This window comes from Schistocerca cancellata, chromosome 3 (genome assembly GCF_023864275.1).
Source record: "Schistocerca cancellata isolate TAMUIC-IGC-003103 chromosome 3, iqSchCanc2.1, whole genome shotgun sequence".
Taxonomy (NCBI): Eukaryota; Metazoa; Arthropoda; class Insecta; order Orthoptera; family Acrididae; genus Schistocerca; species Schistocerca cancellata.
This window is the reverse complement of record NC_064628.1, coordinates 208,439,893-208,458,489: the sequence shown is the minus strand read 5'-3', so window position 1 is coordinate 208,458,489 and position 18,597 is coordinate 208,439,893. Positions and strand designations below refer to the sequence as shown.

The window sequence follows — 18,597 nt, the reverse complement described above, 5'->3', positions numbered from 1 at the left end:
GTAGTGAAGGAAGTGTGCTGTGCATTGAATGTAGGATGAGAGATTACGGGAAATAGTTCAGAGGCAGAGATTCCTTCTACAGGAGAATCTTCTGTAGAAAGACTTGTCTCACTCTATCCCTTTCTCCCCTCCTTGCCTTGTGCGTCCTTCCCTATTATTTCCTCACTTTCAGCAGCCCAGGTAACTGCTTTTAATGATTAATAACCAATATTCGTTTTCGCTGTGGTTGCAGCAATGTACGTTTTAGCGTCCATGTGCTTTTGTGTTTGAATGTGTGTACTTGTATTACAAAAAAAGCAAGAGTTAAAAAGCTAGTGTGATACTGTTTTCTGTTAAGGGTTTCTATGCTTCATACATAATTCCACAACAGGTGAGTGATTTCCCTAGGATTCTTCCTGTGAATTTCAGTCTGGTATTTCCTTCCTCTACAACTAGTTTAACAAGGTCGTTTTAGGTCACTTTATATACACATTTATAGATATTTTATTGCTTTCATATGGCATCATATTGTGGGGTAATTCATCACTGAGGAATAAAGTATTTATTGCACAAAAGCGTGTAATCAGAATAATAGCTGGAGTCCACCCAAGATCATCCTGCAGACATTTATTTAAGGATCTAGGGATATTCACAGTAGCTTCTCAGTATATATACTCTCTTATGAAATTTGTTATTAACAACCAAACCCAATTCAAAAGTAATAGCAGTGTGCATAACTACAATACTACAATACTACAATACTAGGAGAAAGGATGATCTTCGCTATTCAAGATTAAATCTAACTTTGGCACAGAAAGGGGTGAATTATACTGGCACTAAAGTCTTTGGTCACTTACCAAATAGTATCAAAAGTCTGACAGATAACCAACAAGTATTTAAGAAGAAATTAAAAGAATTTCTGAATGACAACTCCTTCTACTCCATAGAGGAATTTTTAGATATAAATTTAAAAAAAAAATAATAAAATATTAAAAAAATAAAAAAACACAAAAAATGAAAAAGTTGTTATATTAACTTAAGTATGTTGTTAAATTAACTTAATTATGTCATGTATTGGAAAATTTGACTCGTTCCACATCATTACGAAATATCGTATTCATGATCCATGGAACTAGTATTAATCTAATCTAATCTAATCTGTGGTTCTTAATGTTTCCACAACTGATTGACAGTCATGAAATTCAACATTAATGGATTCTTCCACTCATTTATGTTCACTATGATACATTTATTTATGCTGATTGTATGTTATGTTCTGAACATGAGTAAATAAAAAAAAATTATGCTGATGGTCACCTGCCAAACTCTGTGTTATACAGCACTGCTCTGCAGTTCTTCTTCCACATTATTATTACATTAATTGTGAACTTGGTTAAAGATCAGCTTACTTTTTGGATGTTTTTGTGTTACTTTGTAAATTGACATTGAAAAGATACAGACAAATTCAGCATTTGACAAACATTAAACTTACAATTTGTCAAATTTGTTATTCACACATTTTCAGTGTCATTGTGTAACCATTCACAGAGTGTAACGTTGATTAGTGTAATAATGCTAGTGTATGCCGAAATGGGGAAAATTTTTTTTGGATCTCTGTCTCTTTCTGAGTTACCTGAATCTGTTTTATGTGGGAATTTATTATATTCATTGCCTCAACAATTTTTGTTTCAGTATTTGCTTATTTTCTATTCCTAATTTCTACTGCTTCTGCACTTTATTAAGTTAATTAATACAGGTTACTTTACGACAGTGTGATTTACACTGTAATGGAGGTATTCTACTCATTACATGGACAGCAAGTGAGGACTGCTTACATGTTTGTCAACATATCTGCTCTAATTAATGCCCAGTACTTAAGTTTGCAGTAGATAAAATTCCAGTATTCTGAATACACTTATAAGAGTGGAAATACTAATTCTAGCTTTTAGACCTATTACTTCATCCCTAAGGGAGGAATGAGAGATAAGTTTGGAAAGACTGGAAATGAGCAACAGGTTATTGAAGCCCCAGGATATGGCAGACCCACAGGTTACGAGAACTGAGGAGAAACAAAAATGTTTGTTTGCTGAAGATATGTAATAGTTTCCTGAAATGAGTCTTCCTTTTGATTCAATTACTCTAATTAATTTAACATTATCATTGACATTTCTCTGTAAGCATATCTGTTAGCAGAAAAAAGGGTGACTATATTGTCACTATAGTACAGTCGTACATATCATACAAACATATGTTGGGAAGAGGAGGCAGCTGGTGCAGTGAGCATGATGAAAGTCCTGTAACGCTTAACTCAGTAAAATAGTGAGAAAGTATTACCATGTGAAACGACAATGAGCAGCTGTTGGCAGATTCAATAATTTTCAACCACTGATTCAGCATCCAGAAGGTTAAGCCAATAATGACCAAGGGCTATGACTTGAACCATTGATCAATAATTGCTATTATGCATTCAATGGAATAGGCAAAGTCATCCAATACTGCACACAGAGAGCTTTGTTTAAGTGAAATGTAGGTGAACCAAACAGCCATTCACTGCTCACTGTTCAACGTAGGAGGCTTTCTCAACAGTGTCAATCTTCTTAATTAGGCTTTATGGAATTAAAGGAATAGCCATATTCTCTTCTTCATCAAAGCACAAGAGCTCTGTAATGATGCTTTGGGCCCATGTGAAATGTTTTGTCACTGTTCCCCTTCAACCCCTTCACTTAACATTTCAATGAATATGGCCACTGACATACGGCATTAGTGAACTATGCAGATGCACAATCTAAATAAACATACTTGAAAAATGAAAGTCAAAATCATGCAGTGCACTGCAGCACATGTCAAGCAAATCATTGGCTTTACAATGTAAAACTCACTTACAGATTCAAAAATATGCTTAAATAACTACAAAAAGAACACAAACATCCAGATCATTACTAAGGATACAAATTGCAAAGTTTGAGGGAATTACAAACAAATTAGAAACACATAGTATCATAAGATCTCCCATGCAGGAAACAAGAATACGAGCTATTCGAAAGAAAATATATCTAGGCTTAACTTTACAGCCTAATAATGTTAATGGAAACAATTTTATAAAAATGACATTTGTACAGGTTTTTCTTGTGATCAGCAGAATTATCACTGGGATCGTAAGTATTACATAAAATATACCTGGAGTTATAATTGTCCCCATGACTGTTGGTTCTTGTAACTCAGCTATGATTGATGTAGGTGGAAAGTGAGAGGGATTTGAAAATAATATCTCTTCTCCTCCATAATGTTTAATGTTCTTTTCTCCAATTATTTTGGCTGCAATGAAACAGTGCTTTAGAACAAAGGGTTAAAAAGATTTTTTTTTGTTATTCTAAACAAGTAAAACAGCAAAAACTATATATAATTAGCAGAAATTTAACTGCTACTGGTGAATACACACACACAAAAAAAGAATACGAGATGTACAAGAGCAGCCCAAGCAGACATATTTAAATATGTCTGCTTGTGTCTGTATATGTGTGGATGGATATGTGTGTGTGTGCGAGTGTATACCCGTCCTTTTTTCCCCCTAAGGTAAGTCTTTCCGCTCCCGGGACTGGAATGACTCCTTACCCTCTCCCTTAAAACCCATATCCTTTCGTCTTTCCCTCTCCTTCCCTCTTTCCTGATGAGGCAACAGTTTGTTGCGAAAGCTTGAATTTTGTGTGTATGTTTGTGTTCGTTTGTGTGTCTGTCGACCTGCCAGCACTTTCATTTGGTAAGTCACAGGTAAGTCATCTCAGGGAAACATTCCACGTGGGAAAAATATATCTAAAAAGAAAGATGATGAGACTTACCAAACAAAAGCGCTGGCAGGTCGATAGACACACAAACAAACACAAACATACACACAAAATTCTAGCTTTCGCAACCAACGGTTGCCTCGTCAGGAAAGAGGGAAGGAGAGGGAAGACGAAAGGATTTGGGTTTTAAGGGAGAGGGTAAGGAGTCATTCCAATCCCGGAAGCGGAAAGACTTACCTTAGGGGGGAAAAAAAGGACAGGTATACACTCGCACACACACACATATCCATCCACACATATACAGGCACAAGCATACATTTGTAAAGGCAAAGAGTTTGCCCAAACTCTTTGCCTTTAATCTGGATGGTGTAACACTGTGACAAGATGTGCTGGCCGTGCACCTAGGCATGTTTCGCCACGAGGTGATCCTCATTACCAACAAACACTGTCTGCCTGTGTCCATTCATGTGAATGGACAGTTTGTTGCTGGTCATTCCCACATACAAAGCGTCACAGTGTAGGCAGGTCAGTTGGTAAATCACGTGGGTGTTATCTGGATACTTCCCACTAACACCAACCTATCCGAACTCCATTGATGGGAACTTGCCCTTCAATAAATCCTCTCTTCCCGTTATCCACCAGGCCTCAATCTCCGCTAATTTCAAGTTGCCGCCACTCATACCTCACCTGTCATTCAACAACATCTTTGCCTCTGCATTTCCGCCTCGACTGACATCTCTGCCCAAACTCTTTGTCTTTAAATATGTCTGCTTGTGTCTGTATATGTGTGGATGGATATGTGTGTGTGTGTGCGAGTGTATACCTGCCTTTTTTCCCCCTAAGATAAGTCTTTCTGCTCCCGGGATTGGAATGACTCCTTAATCTCTCCCTTAAAAACCACATCCTTCCATCTTTCCCTCTCCTTCCCTCTTTCCTGACGAAGCAACCAGGGGTTGCGAAAGCTCGAAATTTTGTGTGTGTGTTTGTGTGTTTTTTATTGTGCCTATCTACCAGCGCTTTCCCGTTTGGTAAGTCATGGAATCTCTGTTTTTAATATATTTTTCCCATGTGGAATGTTTCTTTCTATTTTATTTATATCATTAATTTGAACCCAACAATTACGTTTGTTATTGTCACTGTTGCATTTCGAAATCTTTTCTGTCATCTTACTTTCTCTTTTTGTTTGCACAAGTAGTTTCACTTTGTATTCATCTTCCCTTTTTCTGTAATCTACCATACATTTTATCCTGCCTAAATATACTTTATAATATGTAATTTACTTCCAAACCATAACCTAAAAATTTTTAACACTTTCAACATTACCGCTGCTATAAAATCCACTGTTCCCAGTTTACAAACATTTCGTGTAAACTCGTGAATACTACTACAGCTTCAGTTTCTTTTACCCACTAAACAACCTTTTCAACTATTTCCAACAACTTTCGTTTTATTTCCATTCCCGTTTTTTCCCACATAACCGATCACTTTTTAGCAGCTTCCCACAGGTTTAAACGTTATTATTTCTTCGTCAGACAATTGTTAGCCTCATTATCATAATCTGCCAGCACATAACCAGTCCTTTAAATACATTTACACGCAGTTTTTTCAAAATTTTCCTGAATTTCCCCAACCTTTAACGTGTTTTGGAGGCAACACAACTACCTAACCTTTGTACCCATCATTGTTCCCCAACCTAAGTTCAGCACAGGATCAACATAGCTCATCTCAAACCAACACTTTTTCGACTTTTTTCATACCTTTATCTCTCCCTATATACTTTTATTTTTTTATTTTCACTTTAGTCTCATGTTACCCTTTCCACCTTCTAATACCATGTCAACCTCACACCATCCCTACAACGCCCCCATTAAATTTTATTTTCATTCCCTCCGCAAACATGCCTTCACCCTAGCCATATTATGCTCCCATATTTTATTTACTCAGGCTTGTCTGACATTTGGGATTACCCCCAAAGGCCTCACACTCAAAGTTCCCATCTCTGGCTGTAATCCTTCTTTCCATCAGTCCCTGTACCAGTTCCAAACTGCACAATCCATAGCCCTCACCCGCCTAATCCTTCACCTATATATCGACTCAGCCAATGAACACACCCGTCAACTCCTATCCCTAATCAAAGTCCTCAGTCTTTCCTCTGCCACATCCACACTGGCTCTTCATCGCATCCTACTACAGGCCAACCGCAAATTAGAACAGCATGCCACCCTCCACCTCAAAAAACTATCCAATCTCCTGGTTTCCCACCTCCAGAAAGGCAACTCACTCACCCTCCACAACCTTTCCAACAAACCTCAACCTCCTCTCATTGCACACAGACCCACTCTCTCCCATCTACTCAATCTCCCACTTCCAGTTCCACTCCCCCCAACACCTCAAAATTCCAGCCAACACAATGTGGAACCACAACAACCCAAATTCAGTAGTTAACCTTTCCTCCAAACCTCTCTCCCAATCCCAAACCTCTGTCCTATACAAATGCCTCACCTTCAGCCCCACTCTCAGATACAACCAAACTGCCCTTGTCAAAGATTTACTGTCCTACACTCGTACTCTCTGCTGGAAATATCACTTTGCCACGAAGAAAAATAATCCTGATCCCACTCCTAATGATCCAACTCCCCAAGACACTATCCAAATTGAACCCTGCCTGGAACAGTTCCGTCCTCCATCACAGCGGGACCCACCTCCTCTTCCTCAAAATCACCCTCTCCAAACCTTCCAGGAATTCCTCACTTCCAGCCTTGCCTCTCAATCTTTCTTGAAAAACCTTAATCCTACTCCCAACATCACCACAGCCGAAGCGCAGGCTATCCGTGATCTGAAAGCTGACTGATCCATCATCATTCTTCCGGCTGACAAGGGTTCCAAGACCGTGGTACTTGATCGTCAGGAATATGTGGCTGAGGGACTGCGTCAGCTTTCAGACAACACTACATACAAAGTTTGCCAAGGTAATCCCATTCCTGACGTCCAGACAGAGCTTCAAAGAATCCTCAGAACCTTAGGCCCCCTACAAAACATTTCACCTGACTCCATCAGCCTCCTGACCCCACAAACACCTTGCACTCCTACCTTCTACCTACTTCCTAAAATTCACAAACCCAAACATCCCAGCCGCCCCATTGTAGCTGGTTACCAAGCCCCCACACAACGTATCTCTGCCTACGTAGATCAACACCTTCAACCCATTACATGCAGTCTCCCATCCTTCATCAAAGACACCAACCACTTTCTCGAATGCCTGGAATCCTTACCCAGTCTGTTACCCCCGGAAACCATCCTTGTAACCATTGATGCCACTTCCCTATACACAAATATCCCGCACGTCCAGGGCCTCGCTGCAATGGAGCACTTCCTTTCACGCCGATCACCTGCCACCCTACCTAAAACCTCTTTCCTCATCACCTTAGCCAGCTTCATCCTGACTCACAACTTCTTCACTTTTGAAGGCCAGACATACCAACAATTAAAGGGAACAGCCATGGGTACCAGGATGGCCCCCTCATACGCCAACCTTTTTATGGGTCACTTAGAGGAAGCCTTCTTGGTTACCCAAGCCTGCCAACCCAAAGCCCTGATGACATCTTCATGATCTGGACTCACAGTGAAGAAGAACTCCAGAATTTCCTCTCCAATCTCAACTCCTTTGGTTCCATCAGATTCACCTGGTCCTACTCTAAATCCCATGCCACTTTCCTTGACGTTGACCTCCATCTGTCCAATGGCCAGCTTCCCACGTCTGTCCACATCAAACCCACCAACAAGCAACAGTACCTCCATTATGACAGCTGCCACCCATTCCACATCAAATGGTCCCTTCCCTACAGCCTAGGTCTTCGTGGCAAACGAATCTGTTCCAGTCCTGAATCCCTGAACCATTACACCAACAACCTGAAAACAGCTTCCGCATCCCGCAACTACCCTCCCGACCTGGTACAGAAGCAAATAACCAGAGCCACTTCCTCATCCCTTCAAACACAGAACCTCCCACAGAAGAACCCCAAAAGTGCCCCACTTGTGACAGGATACTTTCCAGGACTGGATCAGACTCTGAATGTGGCTCTCCAGCAGGGATACGACTTTCTCAAATCCTGCCCTGAAATGAGATCCACCCTTCATGAAATCCTCCCCACTCCACCAAGAGTGTCTTTCCGCCGTCCACCTAACCTTCGTAACCTCTTGGTTCATCCCTATGAAATCCCCAAACCACCTTCTCTACCCTCTAGCTCCTACCCTTGTAACTGCCCCCGGTGTAAAACCTGTCCCATGCACCCTCCCACCACCACCTACTCCAGTCCTGTAACCCGGAAGATGTACACGATCAGAGGCAGAGCCACGTGTGAAAGCACCCACAGAGATTCCATGACTTACCAAACGGGAAAGTGCTGGTAGATAGGCACAATAAAAAACACACAAGCACACACACAAAATTTCGAGCTTTCGCAACCCCCGGTTGCTTCGTCAGCAAAGAGGGAAGGAGAGGGAAAGATGAAAGGATGTGGGTTTTAAGGGAGAGGGTAAGGAGTCATTCCAATCCCGGGAGCGGAAAGACTTACCTTAGGGGGAAAAAAGGACAGGTATACACTTGCACACACACACATATCCATCCACACATATACAGACACAAGCAGACATATTTAAAGACAAAGAGTTTGGGCAGAGATGTCAGTCGAGGTGGAAGTGCAGAGGCAAAGATGTTGTTGAATGACAGGTGAGGTATCAGAGGCAGCAAATTGAAATTAGCGGAGATTGAGGCCTGGTTGATAACGGGAAGAGAGGATATATTGAAGGGCAAGTTCCCATCTCCGGAGTTCGGATAGGTTGGTGTTAGTGGGAAGTATCCAGATAACCCGGATGGTGTAACACTGTGCCAAGATGTGCTGGCCGTGCACCAAGGCATGTTTCGCCACAGGGTGATCCTCATTACCAACAAATACTGTCTGCCTGTGTCCATTCATGCGAATGGACAGTTTGTTGCTGGTCATTCCCACATAGAAAGCGTCACAGTGTAGGCAGGTCAGTTGGTAAATCACGTGGGTGCTTTCACACGTGGCTCTGCCTTTGATCGTGTACACCTTCCGGGTTACAGGACTGGAGTAGGTGGTGGTGGGAGGGTGCATGGGACAGGTTTTACACTGGGGGCGGTTCCAAGGGTAGGAGCCAGAGGGTAGGGATTTCATAGGGATGAACTAAGAGGTTACGAAGGTTAGGTGGACGGCGGAAAGACACTTTTGGTGGAGTGGGGAGGATTTCATGAAGGATGGATCTCATTTCAGGGAAGGATTTGAGGACGTTATATACCTGTTGGAGAGCCACATTCAGAGTCTGATCCAGTCCCGGAAAGTATCCTGTCACAAGTGGGGCACTTTTTGGGTTCTTCTGTGGGAGGTTCTGGGTTTGAGGGGGTGAGGAAGTGGCTCTGGTTATTTGTTTCTGTACAAGGTAGGGAGGGTAGCTGCGGGATGCGAAAGCTGTTATCAGGTTGTTGGTGTAATGGTTCAGGGATTCCGGACTGGAGCAGATTCGTTTGCCACGAAGACCTAGGCTGTAGAGAAGGGACCGCTTGATGTGGAATGGGTGGCAGCTGTCATAATGGAGGTACTGTTGGTGGGTTTGATGTGGACGGACGTGTGAAGCTAGCCATTGGACAGATGGAGGTCAACGTCAAGGAAAGTGGCATGGGATTTGGAGTAGGACCAGGCGAATCTGATGGAACCAAAGGAGTTGAGGTTGGAGAGGAAATTCTGGAGTTCTTCTTCACTGTGAGTCCAGATCATGAAGATGTCATCAATAAATCTGTACCAAACTTTGGGTTGGCAGGCCTGGGTAACCAAGAAGGCTTCCTCTAAGCGACCCATGAATAGTTTGGCGTACGAGGGGGCCATCCTGGTACCCATGGCTGTTCCCTTTAATTGTTGGTATGTCTGGCCTTCAAAAGTGAAGAAGCTGTGGGTCAGGATAAAGCTGGCTAAGGTAATGAGGAAAGAGGTTTTAGGTAGGGTGGCAGGTGATCGGCGTGAAAGGAAGTGCTCCATCGTAGCGAGGCCCTGGACATGCGGAATATTTGTGTATAAGGAAGTGGCATCAATGGTTACAAGGATGGTTTCCGGGGGTAACAGATTGGGTAAGGATTCCAGGCGTTCGAGAAAGTGGTTGGTGTCTTTGATGAAGGATGGGAGACTGCATGTAATGGGTTGAAGGTGTTGATCTACGTAGGCAGAGATACGTTGTGTGGGGGCTTGGTAACCAGCTACAATGGGGCGGCCGGGATGTTTGGGTTTGTGAATTTTAGGAAGTAGGTAGAAGGTAGGAGTGCAAGGTGTTTGTGGGGTCAGGAGGCTGATGGAGTCAGGTGAAATGTTTTGTAGGGGGCCTAAGGTTCTGAGGATTCTTTGAAGCTCCGTTTGGACGTCAGGAATGGGATTACCTTGGCAAACTTTGTATGTAGTGTTGTCTGAAAGCTGACGCAGTCCCTCAGCCACATATTCCTGACGATCAAGTACCACGATCTTGGAATCCTTGTCAGCCGGAAGAATGATGATGGATCAGTCAGCTTTCAGATCACGGATAGCCTGGGCTTCGGCTGTGGTGATGTTGGGAGTAGGATTAAGGTTTTTCAAGAAAGATTGAGAGGCAAGGCTGGAAGTGAGGAATTCCTGGAAGGTCTGGAGAGGGTGATTTTGAGGAAGAGGAGGTGGGTCCCCCTGTGACGGAGGACGGAACTGTTCCAGGCAGGGTTCAATTTGGATAGTGTCTTGGGAAGTTGGATCATTAGGAGTAGGATTAGGATCATTTTTCTTCGTGGCAAAGTGATATTTCCAGCAGAGAGTACGAGTGTAGGACAGTAAATCTTTGACGAGGGCTGTTTGGTTGAATCTGGGAGTGGGGCTGAAGGTGAGGCCTTTGGATAGGACTGAGGTTTCGAATTGGGAGAGAGGTTTGGAGGAAAGGTTAACTACTGAATTAGGGTGTTGTGGTTCCAGATTGTGTTGATTGGAATTTTGAGGTTTTGGAGGGAGTGGAGCTGGAAGTGGGAGATTGAGTAAATGGGAGAGACTGGGTTTGTGTGCAATGAGAGGAGGTTGAGGTTCGCTGGAAAGGTTGTGAAGGGTGAGTGAATTGCCTTTCCGGAGGTGGGAAACCAGGAGATTGGATAGTTTTTTGAGGTGGAGGGTGACATGCTGTTCTAATTTGTGGTTGGCCTGTAGGAGGATGCTGTGAACAGCCAGTGTGGATGTGGGAGAGGAAAGATTGAGGACTTTTATTAAGGATAGGAGTTGACGGTTGTGTTCATTGGCTGAGTTGATGTGTAGGTGAAGGATTAGGTGGGTGAGGGCAATGGATTGTTCAGTTTGGAACTGGTATAGGGACTGATGGAAAGAAGGGTTGCAGCCAGAGATGGGAACTTTAAGTGTGAAGCCTTTGGGGGTAATGCCAAATGTCAGACAAGCCTGAGAAAATAAAATATGGGAGCGTAATTTGGCTAGGGCGATGGCATGTTTGCGGAGGGAAAGTAAATAAAACTTAATGGGGTCGTTGTGGGGGTGTTGTGAGGGTGACGTGGTATTAGAAGGTGGAAAGTGTAACATTAGGCTGAAATGAAAATGAAAATAAAAATATATGGGGAGAGATAAAGGTGAACTAGAAAGTAACTGGAGATCTGGTGTGAAAAAAGGCGAAAAAGTGTAGGTTTACAAATGTCTGCTTGTGTCTGTGTGTGTGCGGATGGATATGTGTGTGTGTGTGTGAGTGTATACCTGTCCTTTTTTCCCCCTAAGATAAGTCTTTCCGCTCCCAGGATTGGAATGACTCCTTACCCTCTCCCTTAAAACCCACATCCTTTCGTCTTTCCCTCTCCTTCCCTCTTTCCTGATGAAGCAACCGTTGGTTGCAAAAGCTTGAATTTTGTGTGTATGTTTGTGTTTAGTTTTGTCAAGTACAAAGTTTGGCAGCATTAAATTTCATTAAATAAATTCCTTTAACAATTAATATACAAATATGTAGGTTAACAGCAAAAATAAACAGTACTCTAATAGCCTACTAACTACAATGTATCTCAATCCTACCACATCCAAATATAAGTCTAATGGCAAATTTTGAACCACCTTACTTACTCATCATGACTCAGGGTCTTGGATAGCGTTTTCATGTAATTCCTGAATAGATTCAATTGTTATGAAAATGAGCATATTTCCCAATTTATCTTTGCATATAACTAGTCACTTTGACATGGTAACACTTTATTTTCCATTTAACACACTCAAAATTTTTCAAAACATTGACTGGCCATCATTAGAACAACAAAATGAAAACAGCAACTGGTGATTACAAGGACACATAATGCTTTGTCACCATTTGCTGCTTTCATCTTACAGGTCTGACCAGTGAAGGCTACTAGGGTTAATATTTTGAAGTATACACTGATCAGCCAGAACATTATGATCATCAACCTACTATTGAAATAAACCCATCCAGGTGATAACAGCATCACCTGGTGAGGAAAGACTGCTAGTTACACATATGCACGACACATGTAGTATCAGTGAGGCTGTGGCCTGTGCATAGAATGGAAAAGGCACGTGATCTATCTGAGTTTCGATTGCATCGGAATCGGTTGCATCGTATACCAAAAATCATCACCTCAATAAAGCAGTGGCTGTGTGCACTAAAAATTTATTTAATGATAATGCTGTGTCTTATTTTTGCCGAGTGTTGTATGTATAATTTTGTTTGAATAAATGGTATGATTAAGGTAAAACTTTTAGTATTTTCTGCATGGAATGCACTACAAGTAAGATTCTGGAAATTATGCTCGCTATGTGAGGTTCCATTGTATGGTATAAGGAAACCAAATGACAAATGACTTGTTGTTTGGCTTCCTTATATCTTATTTGCTTTATGGCAACTACAGTAATATGCTGCATACACCTGTTTATTGTTGACACTCACTAACAATGTGATAATTCTAATCTTCTGAAGGTCACCAAGTGCCTGAAACTGATCAAGAAATAAAATTTCTTTTTTGCAGTTGGTTGCTGATTTTTTTCAACAGTTTTGAAGTATTTCATGACTATCAATTCAAAATTGAGTGTTAACAATTTACGCCTACATCTATGCTCCACAATCCACCTTATGATTTGCGGTAGAGAGTACTTTTACTTTATGTTCTACTGTTACTTCTCCCATTCCTGTTTCTGTCACAAATGGTTCATGGAAAGAATGATTGTTGGTAAGCCTCCAGGTGAGCTTGAATCTCTCTAATTGTACCTTCACAGCTTTTTCATGAGATATACATACTAGGAAGCAATATATCAATTGGTGATGCACAGTGCCTCTCTCGTAGTGTCTGCAACTGAGGTTGGATCAGCAACTATATGATGATTTTGCACTCACTAAATGAACCCTCAACTTTCGGTAACCTTCTTTCCTACATCTACATCTACATTTATACTCTGCAAGCCACCCAACGGTGTGTGGCGGACAGCACTTTACATGCCACTGTCATTACCTCCCTTTCCTGTTCCACTCGCGTATGGTTCGTGGGACGAATGACTGCTGGAAAGCCTCCGTGCGCGCTCGAATCTCTCTAATTTTACATTCGTGATCTGCTCGGGAGGTATAAGTAGGGGGAAGCAAAATATTCGATACCTGGTCCAGAAACGCACCCTCTCGAAATCTGGACAGCAAGCTACACCGCAATGCAGAGCGCCTCTCTTGCAGAGTCTGCCACTTGAGTTTGCTAAACATCTCCCTAACGCTATCACGCTTACCAAATAACCCTGTGATGAAACACACCACTCTTCTTTGGATCTTCTCTATCTCTTCTGTCAACCCAACCTGGTACGGATCCCACACTGATGAGCGATACTCAAGTATAGGCCGAACAAGTGTTTTGTAAGCCACCGCCTTTGTTGATGGACTACATTTTCTAAGGACTCTCCCAATGAATCTCAACCTGGCACCCACCTTACCAACAATTATTTTTATGTGATCATTCTACTTCAAATCATTCCGTACGCATACTCCCAGATATTTTACAGAAGTAACTGCTACTAGTGTTTGTTCTGCTATTATATAATCATACAATAAATGATCCTTCTTTCTGTGTATTCGCAATACATTACATTTGTCTATGTTAAGGGTCAGTTGCCACTCCCTCACCAGGTGCCTATCCGCTGCAGATCTTCCTGCATTTCGCTGCAATTTTCTAATGCTGCAACTTCTCTGTATACTACAGCATCATCCACGAAAAGCCGCATGAAACTTCCGACACTATCTACTAGGTCATTTATATATATTGTGAAAAGCAATGGTCCCATAACACTCCCCTGTGGTACGCCTCATACCCTCGACACAAGTTTCTGCCCCTTCTGTCCTATCACAAACTCCCAATTCATGTCCACTCACCCTCAATGTGCGTTGCTCTCTGCCAGTGCACCCACCACTCTTTTTCCTTCTCTGCTTCTCCCCTTTTCCGCCCCCCTACCTTCCTACACTTTGCCTGGCAGCTTTATCGTACCACCTTCTAGTCCCTGCACACTACACCAGACAGTGCTCTTCTCTCTCACTCATATGTACCCTGTCATCCCTCTCCCTTCCCTGTTCGACTACAGATTGTTGCTTTTGTTCAATGCAACACTCGCAGTCTATCCAGAGCGGCCGGAGATGGCGGTCATGTGGGCATGAGGCGAGCCTGTGTGTGTGAATGTGTGTGTGTTTTCCTTTCCTTTCCTTTGTTAATATGACTAGCTGAAAGTTCAGTGGGTAACAACCTTCTTGTTGCGCCTGTCTGCAACACAATGTGTCACCAATACAGTGAGTGTTGTAACTGCGACCAGGACGTTGCGGGGTTGAAATGATGGAAAGCGTGGCGGAACCCGCGGAGAGGCCCGCGAACAACAACACTACAGGAGAGAATGGACACGACCACCAAAGGACAGAACGAACAACAACAAGATCGAACAATGGAGTCACAAGGAAACCTAACAAACACGTCCACTCGTACACAGAACAAGTAAGTAAGCTGTCTAATGTGAGGCGGTGTGTCAACAGACATACACGAGATTAGACTGGCTGGCTGAGCGAGAGGCAGGCGGGAGCGCCGCTATTGGCCGCTGGAACCATGTGCTCCACTGTGGCGCCCTCACACTAAAAGCAGGCCAGGAGGCGCACGCCCCCACAGCTTATGGCGTGATGGTGCAGAGACCTCTAGGGGTCTTCGACGTCCATGATGTCTGGTACGGATTCAAATTCCGCGGTGCGCAGTACCAGATCCCTCCCCCCTGAAACTTGCGCATAGGGGAGGAAACGCCCTGGACGGTGCCGAGGTGGGTGGCAGTGATAAGAGGAACCGGGCGCATCAACCACAATTGTCGAGGAGGAAGGGACGCCCGAGGTATCCATGACAGCCGATCCAGAGTCCAGGGTGGGGGAGGGAGCCACTGATCCACCCAGAGGTGGAGAGGAACAGCGGCAGGCCGGCGGGGAGACGGCAACCGGGGGCCGGGACAGTGACTCGAGGACCACATCCATACCTGAAGGAGGTAGGGCTAGTCCAGAGGGCGCACGCGGGCGGAGCTGATAATGATGGCGGCGCTCCAACCCTTTCAGCGTCTGCATTGACGTCACATGCCGCCCATGTGCGCAACGACCGTGGCGGGTGTCCAACCCGCCTTGCGCCCGTACTCGCGGGCCCACATGGCTGTGCCAGGGGCATACCGCTGCGAGGGCCGGGAGTGGTGGTGGGAGGAGGATGGCATCAGCAAATGGAGCAGGGTCTGCGGCTGTCACCCGTGAAGGAGCTCTGGCGGACTGCATCTGTCAATTGGCGAAGTGCGATAGGTGCTCAAAAACAGGGTGAGGGCCGACGTGGTTGGAGATGTGTCAACTGCCTTAGTCAACTGGTGTTTAAAAGTGCGGACAAGCCTCTCCACCACGAAGGGTGGAAAGGGGGGCTACGGATATGTTTGATACCGTTGGCCAGACAGAAGTCATGGAAGGAGGACGCTGTGAATTGGGGACCATTATCGGAGACCAACGTGTGTGGCAGGCCCTCAATGGCGAGAACCTGGGCCAGGGCCATGAGTGTAGCCTCCGTGGTGGTGGATGCCATGCGAACAACATGTGGGTATTTGGAGTAGGCATCAACGGTGAGTAACCACATGGACCCCAAAAACGGGTCCGCAAAATCGATCTGGATGTGATCCCAGGGTTGGTGAGATACAAGCCAGAATGCAAACGACTGAGGGGGGCTTGCCTGGTGACGCACACAGACAGTGCACCCATGGACTAGGCATTCAATATTGCCATCGATGCTGGGCCAATACACATGTTGGCGAGCCAAAACTTTCATACAGGACATACCCCAGTGCCCATGGTGTAACAAACTGAGCACCCAAAGCTGCAATTCTGGAGGGGTGACCACCCGGTGGGCATCTGTCTCCGTGGCCAACAGGAGGACATCATCGACCATGGAGAGCCTGTGGGACAGGTGGCGCCAGGGGCTGAAATCAGACTGCATCTGACAAGTAATGTAGGACGGCCACCCGTGGACCACGTAATTGAGAACCTGCCGCAAGACGGCGGGTAGCTGCAGCAATGTGAGCAGCCATAAGAGGCAGACCGTCCAGCACATCCTAGTGGGCAGAATCAATGTGAAAGCAGAGGACATACTGTTGGTCAAAGGCAGGATCGGGGCCTGCTGGGAGATGTGACAAAGTGTCCGCATTAGTATGGTGGGCAGTGGGCTTATACCGGGTGGTGTAAGCATAATTATGTAAAAACAATGCCCAGCACTGGAGACGTTGAGCCGTCCGCTCTGGAAGGTGAGAGTGGGGTCCAAAAAGTGTAAAGGGTTTATGGTCCGTCAGGATGGTGAACTTTGCCCCAAAGAGATAGGTGTGAAATTTTTGGACAGCAAACACAACCACCAGGGCCTCCTTTTCAATCTGGGAGTAGTTCCGTTGTGCTGGGGTCAACGTCTTAGAGGCATAAGCAATGGGCTGTTCGGAGCCATCGGCATCCTGGTGCGCGAGGACGGCCCCAATGCCGTATGCCGATGCATCAGCTGCCACAACCAAGGAGAGAAGGGAGTAAGGCAAGTGGCGGACTTCAGCATCGCCTTTAAATGGAGAAAAGCCTGGTCACAGGCAGGAGTCCACACAAATGGTACTCCTTTGCGATGCAAGTGACTGAGGGGTTGAGCAACGGAGGCAGCCTGGGGCAAGAACTTTAAGTAATAAGTAGCCTTGCCCAAAAACACCTGCAGTTCAGATAAATCCTTGGGACATTATGACCTGAAGGGTGAATGCCATCTTTGCTAAGAAAGTGGCCTAACTATTTCACTTCTGGTTGAAAAAAACAACACTTGTCCAGCCGACAGCGTAGACCAGCAGACTGCAGAGCGTGAAATAAGGCGCTGAGGCTTTGCAAATGTTCCTGGTGGGAACGCCTGGTGACCAAGATGTCATCCACATAATTCACATAGGCAGGGATAGGCTGTGTAAGCTGTTCCAGGAATCACTGGAAAATGGCCGGCGCCGAAGAGACACCAAAGGGAAGGCACTCATACTTATACAATCTGAAAGGCGTGTTGATAACCATGATGTTCTGAGATTCGGCATCCAAGGGCAACTGGTGGTATGCCTCAGGCAGGTCGATCTTGGAAAAATACTCTCCCCTGGCAAGCTTGGCAAGAAGGTCTTCCTGTCGGGGAATGGGATAAGTTTCAATGAGGGACTGAGCATTGACTGTAGCACCGAAGTTCCCACACCGCCGAAGGGACCCTTTGGGTTTCTGTATGACCACCAGTGGTGTCGCCCATGCACTGTAAGTTACAGGCTCCAGCACGCCAGCGGCCTGGAGCCGATCAAGTTTTTGCTTGACCACTGGCCGTAAGGCCACTGGAAGGGGCCGGGCCTGGAAAAAGCAAGGCTGTGCATCCGGCCGTAGGGTGATGTGTGCCTCAAAGCCGAAATCACATCCGAGATCCGGTGCAAACAACGACGCAAAAGCAGAGCACAGATCGTCCAAGTCCTGAAAGGGAACAGCCTTGGAAATGACCTTAACTTCGTCGGAAATTGAAAAGCCAAACAGTTGAAACACGTCCAGGCCAATAATATTCAAAGCCGACGGATGGTCGACGACAAAGAGGGTAAGGAGCCGGGGAACATGCTTGTACGTCGCCTGGACGACGAACTGCCCACGAAGGGGAACGGAACCGTCTCCGTAGGCGAACAAACAGCGAGAGGTAGGCAACAATGCAGGAGAGCCTAGCCGGGTATATGTCGCCATATTAATCAGGGAGATGGTAGCCCCAGTGTCGACCTGAAAACTGACATCCTCTGTGAAAATGCGGAGCATGAGGAAAGCTTCCGCACTGATCCTGTGGGATGACCGACTGCAGAGCATGGACGGTATCTTGAGGCCCAGGAGGGGCAGGACTGGATCGAGTCGAGCGACTATGACAAACCGATCGGACGTGGCCCTCCTTGTTACACAGCATGCACGTTTTCCAACACTGGGGACAAACAGTCCGCGAATGGGCAGTAAAGCACTGTGGGCAAGATGGAAGTGGGCCGCGCGACCGGCGATGAGGGGTGACCGAAGGCGCCGATGCCATAGAGACGTCGGACAACGAGGAATTCCGACGATGCTGGTCTCTGTCGGCCGGCCCACGTCAACGTCGTGAGGGTGGAACCTGCCGTGACGCCGCAATCGCTGCCACCTGCGGTCGCGCCGTAAGATGCTTATTAGCCGCTTGAGCAATTTCAAAGGAGTGGGCAATGTGGAGAATCTCTTCCAAGGAAGTGTTGTTGAG

At 45.1% G+C, this 18,597-nt stretch overlaps 1 protein-coding gene across 2 annotated transcripts in view; it reads right to left on the bottom strand.

Annotated features, from left to right (window-relative positions):
* The window catches only part of LOC126174824 (translation factor GUF1 homolog, mitochondrial), a 145,041-nt gene that overhangs the window by 53,283 nt on the left and 73,161 nt on the right, over positions 1-18,597 (bottom strand). For both annotated transcript variants that reach the window (XM_049921202.1, XM_049921203.1), the window contains exon 6: positions 3,157-3,294. In XM_049921202.1, the coding sequence (XP_049777159.1) occupies positions 3,157-3,294 (138 nt within the window). The remainder of the gene's footprint in view (positions 1-3,156; positions 3,295-18,597) is intronic.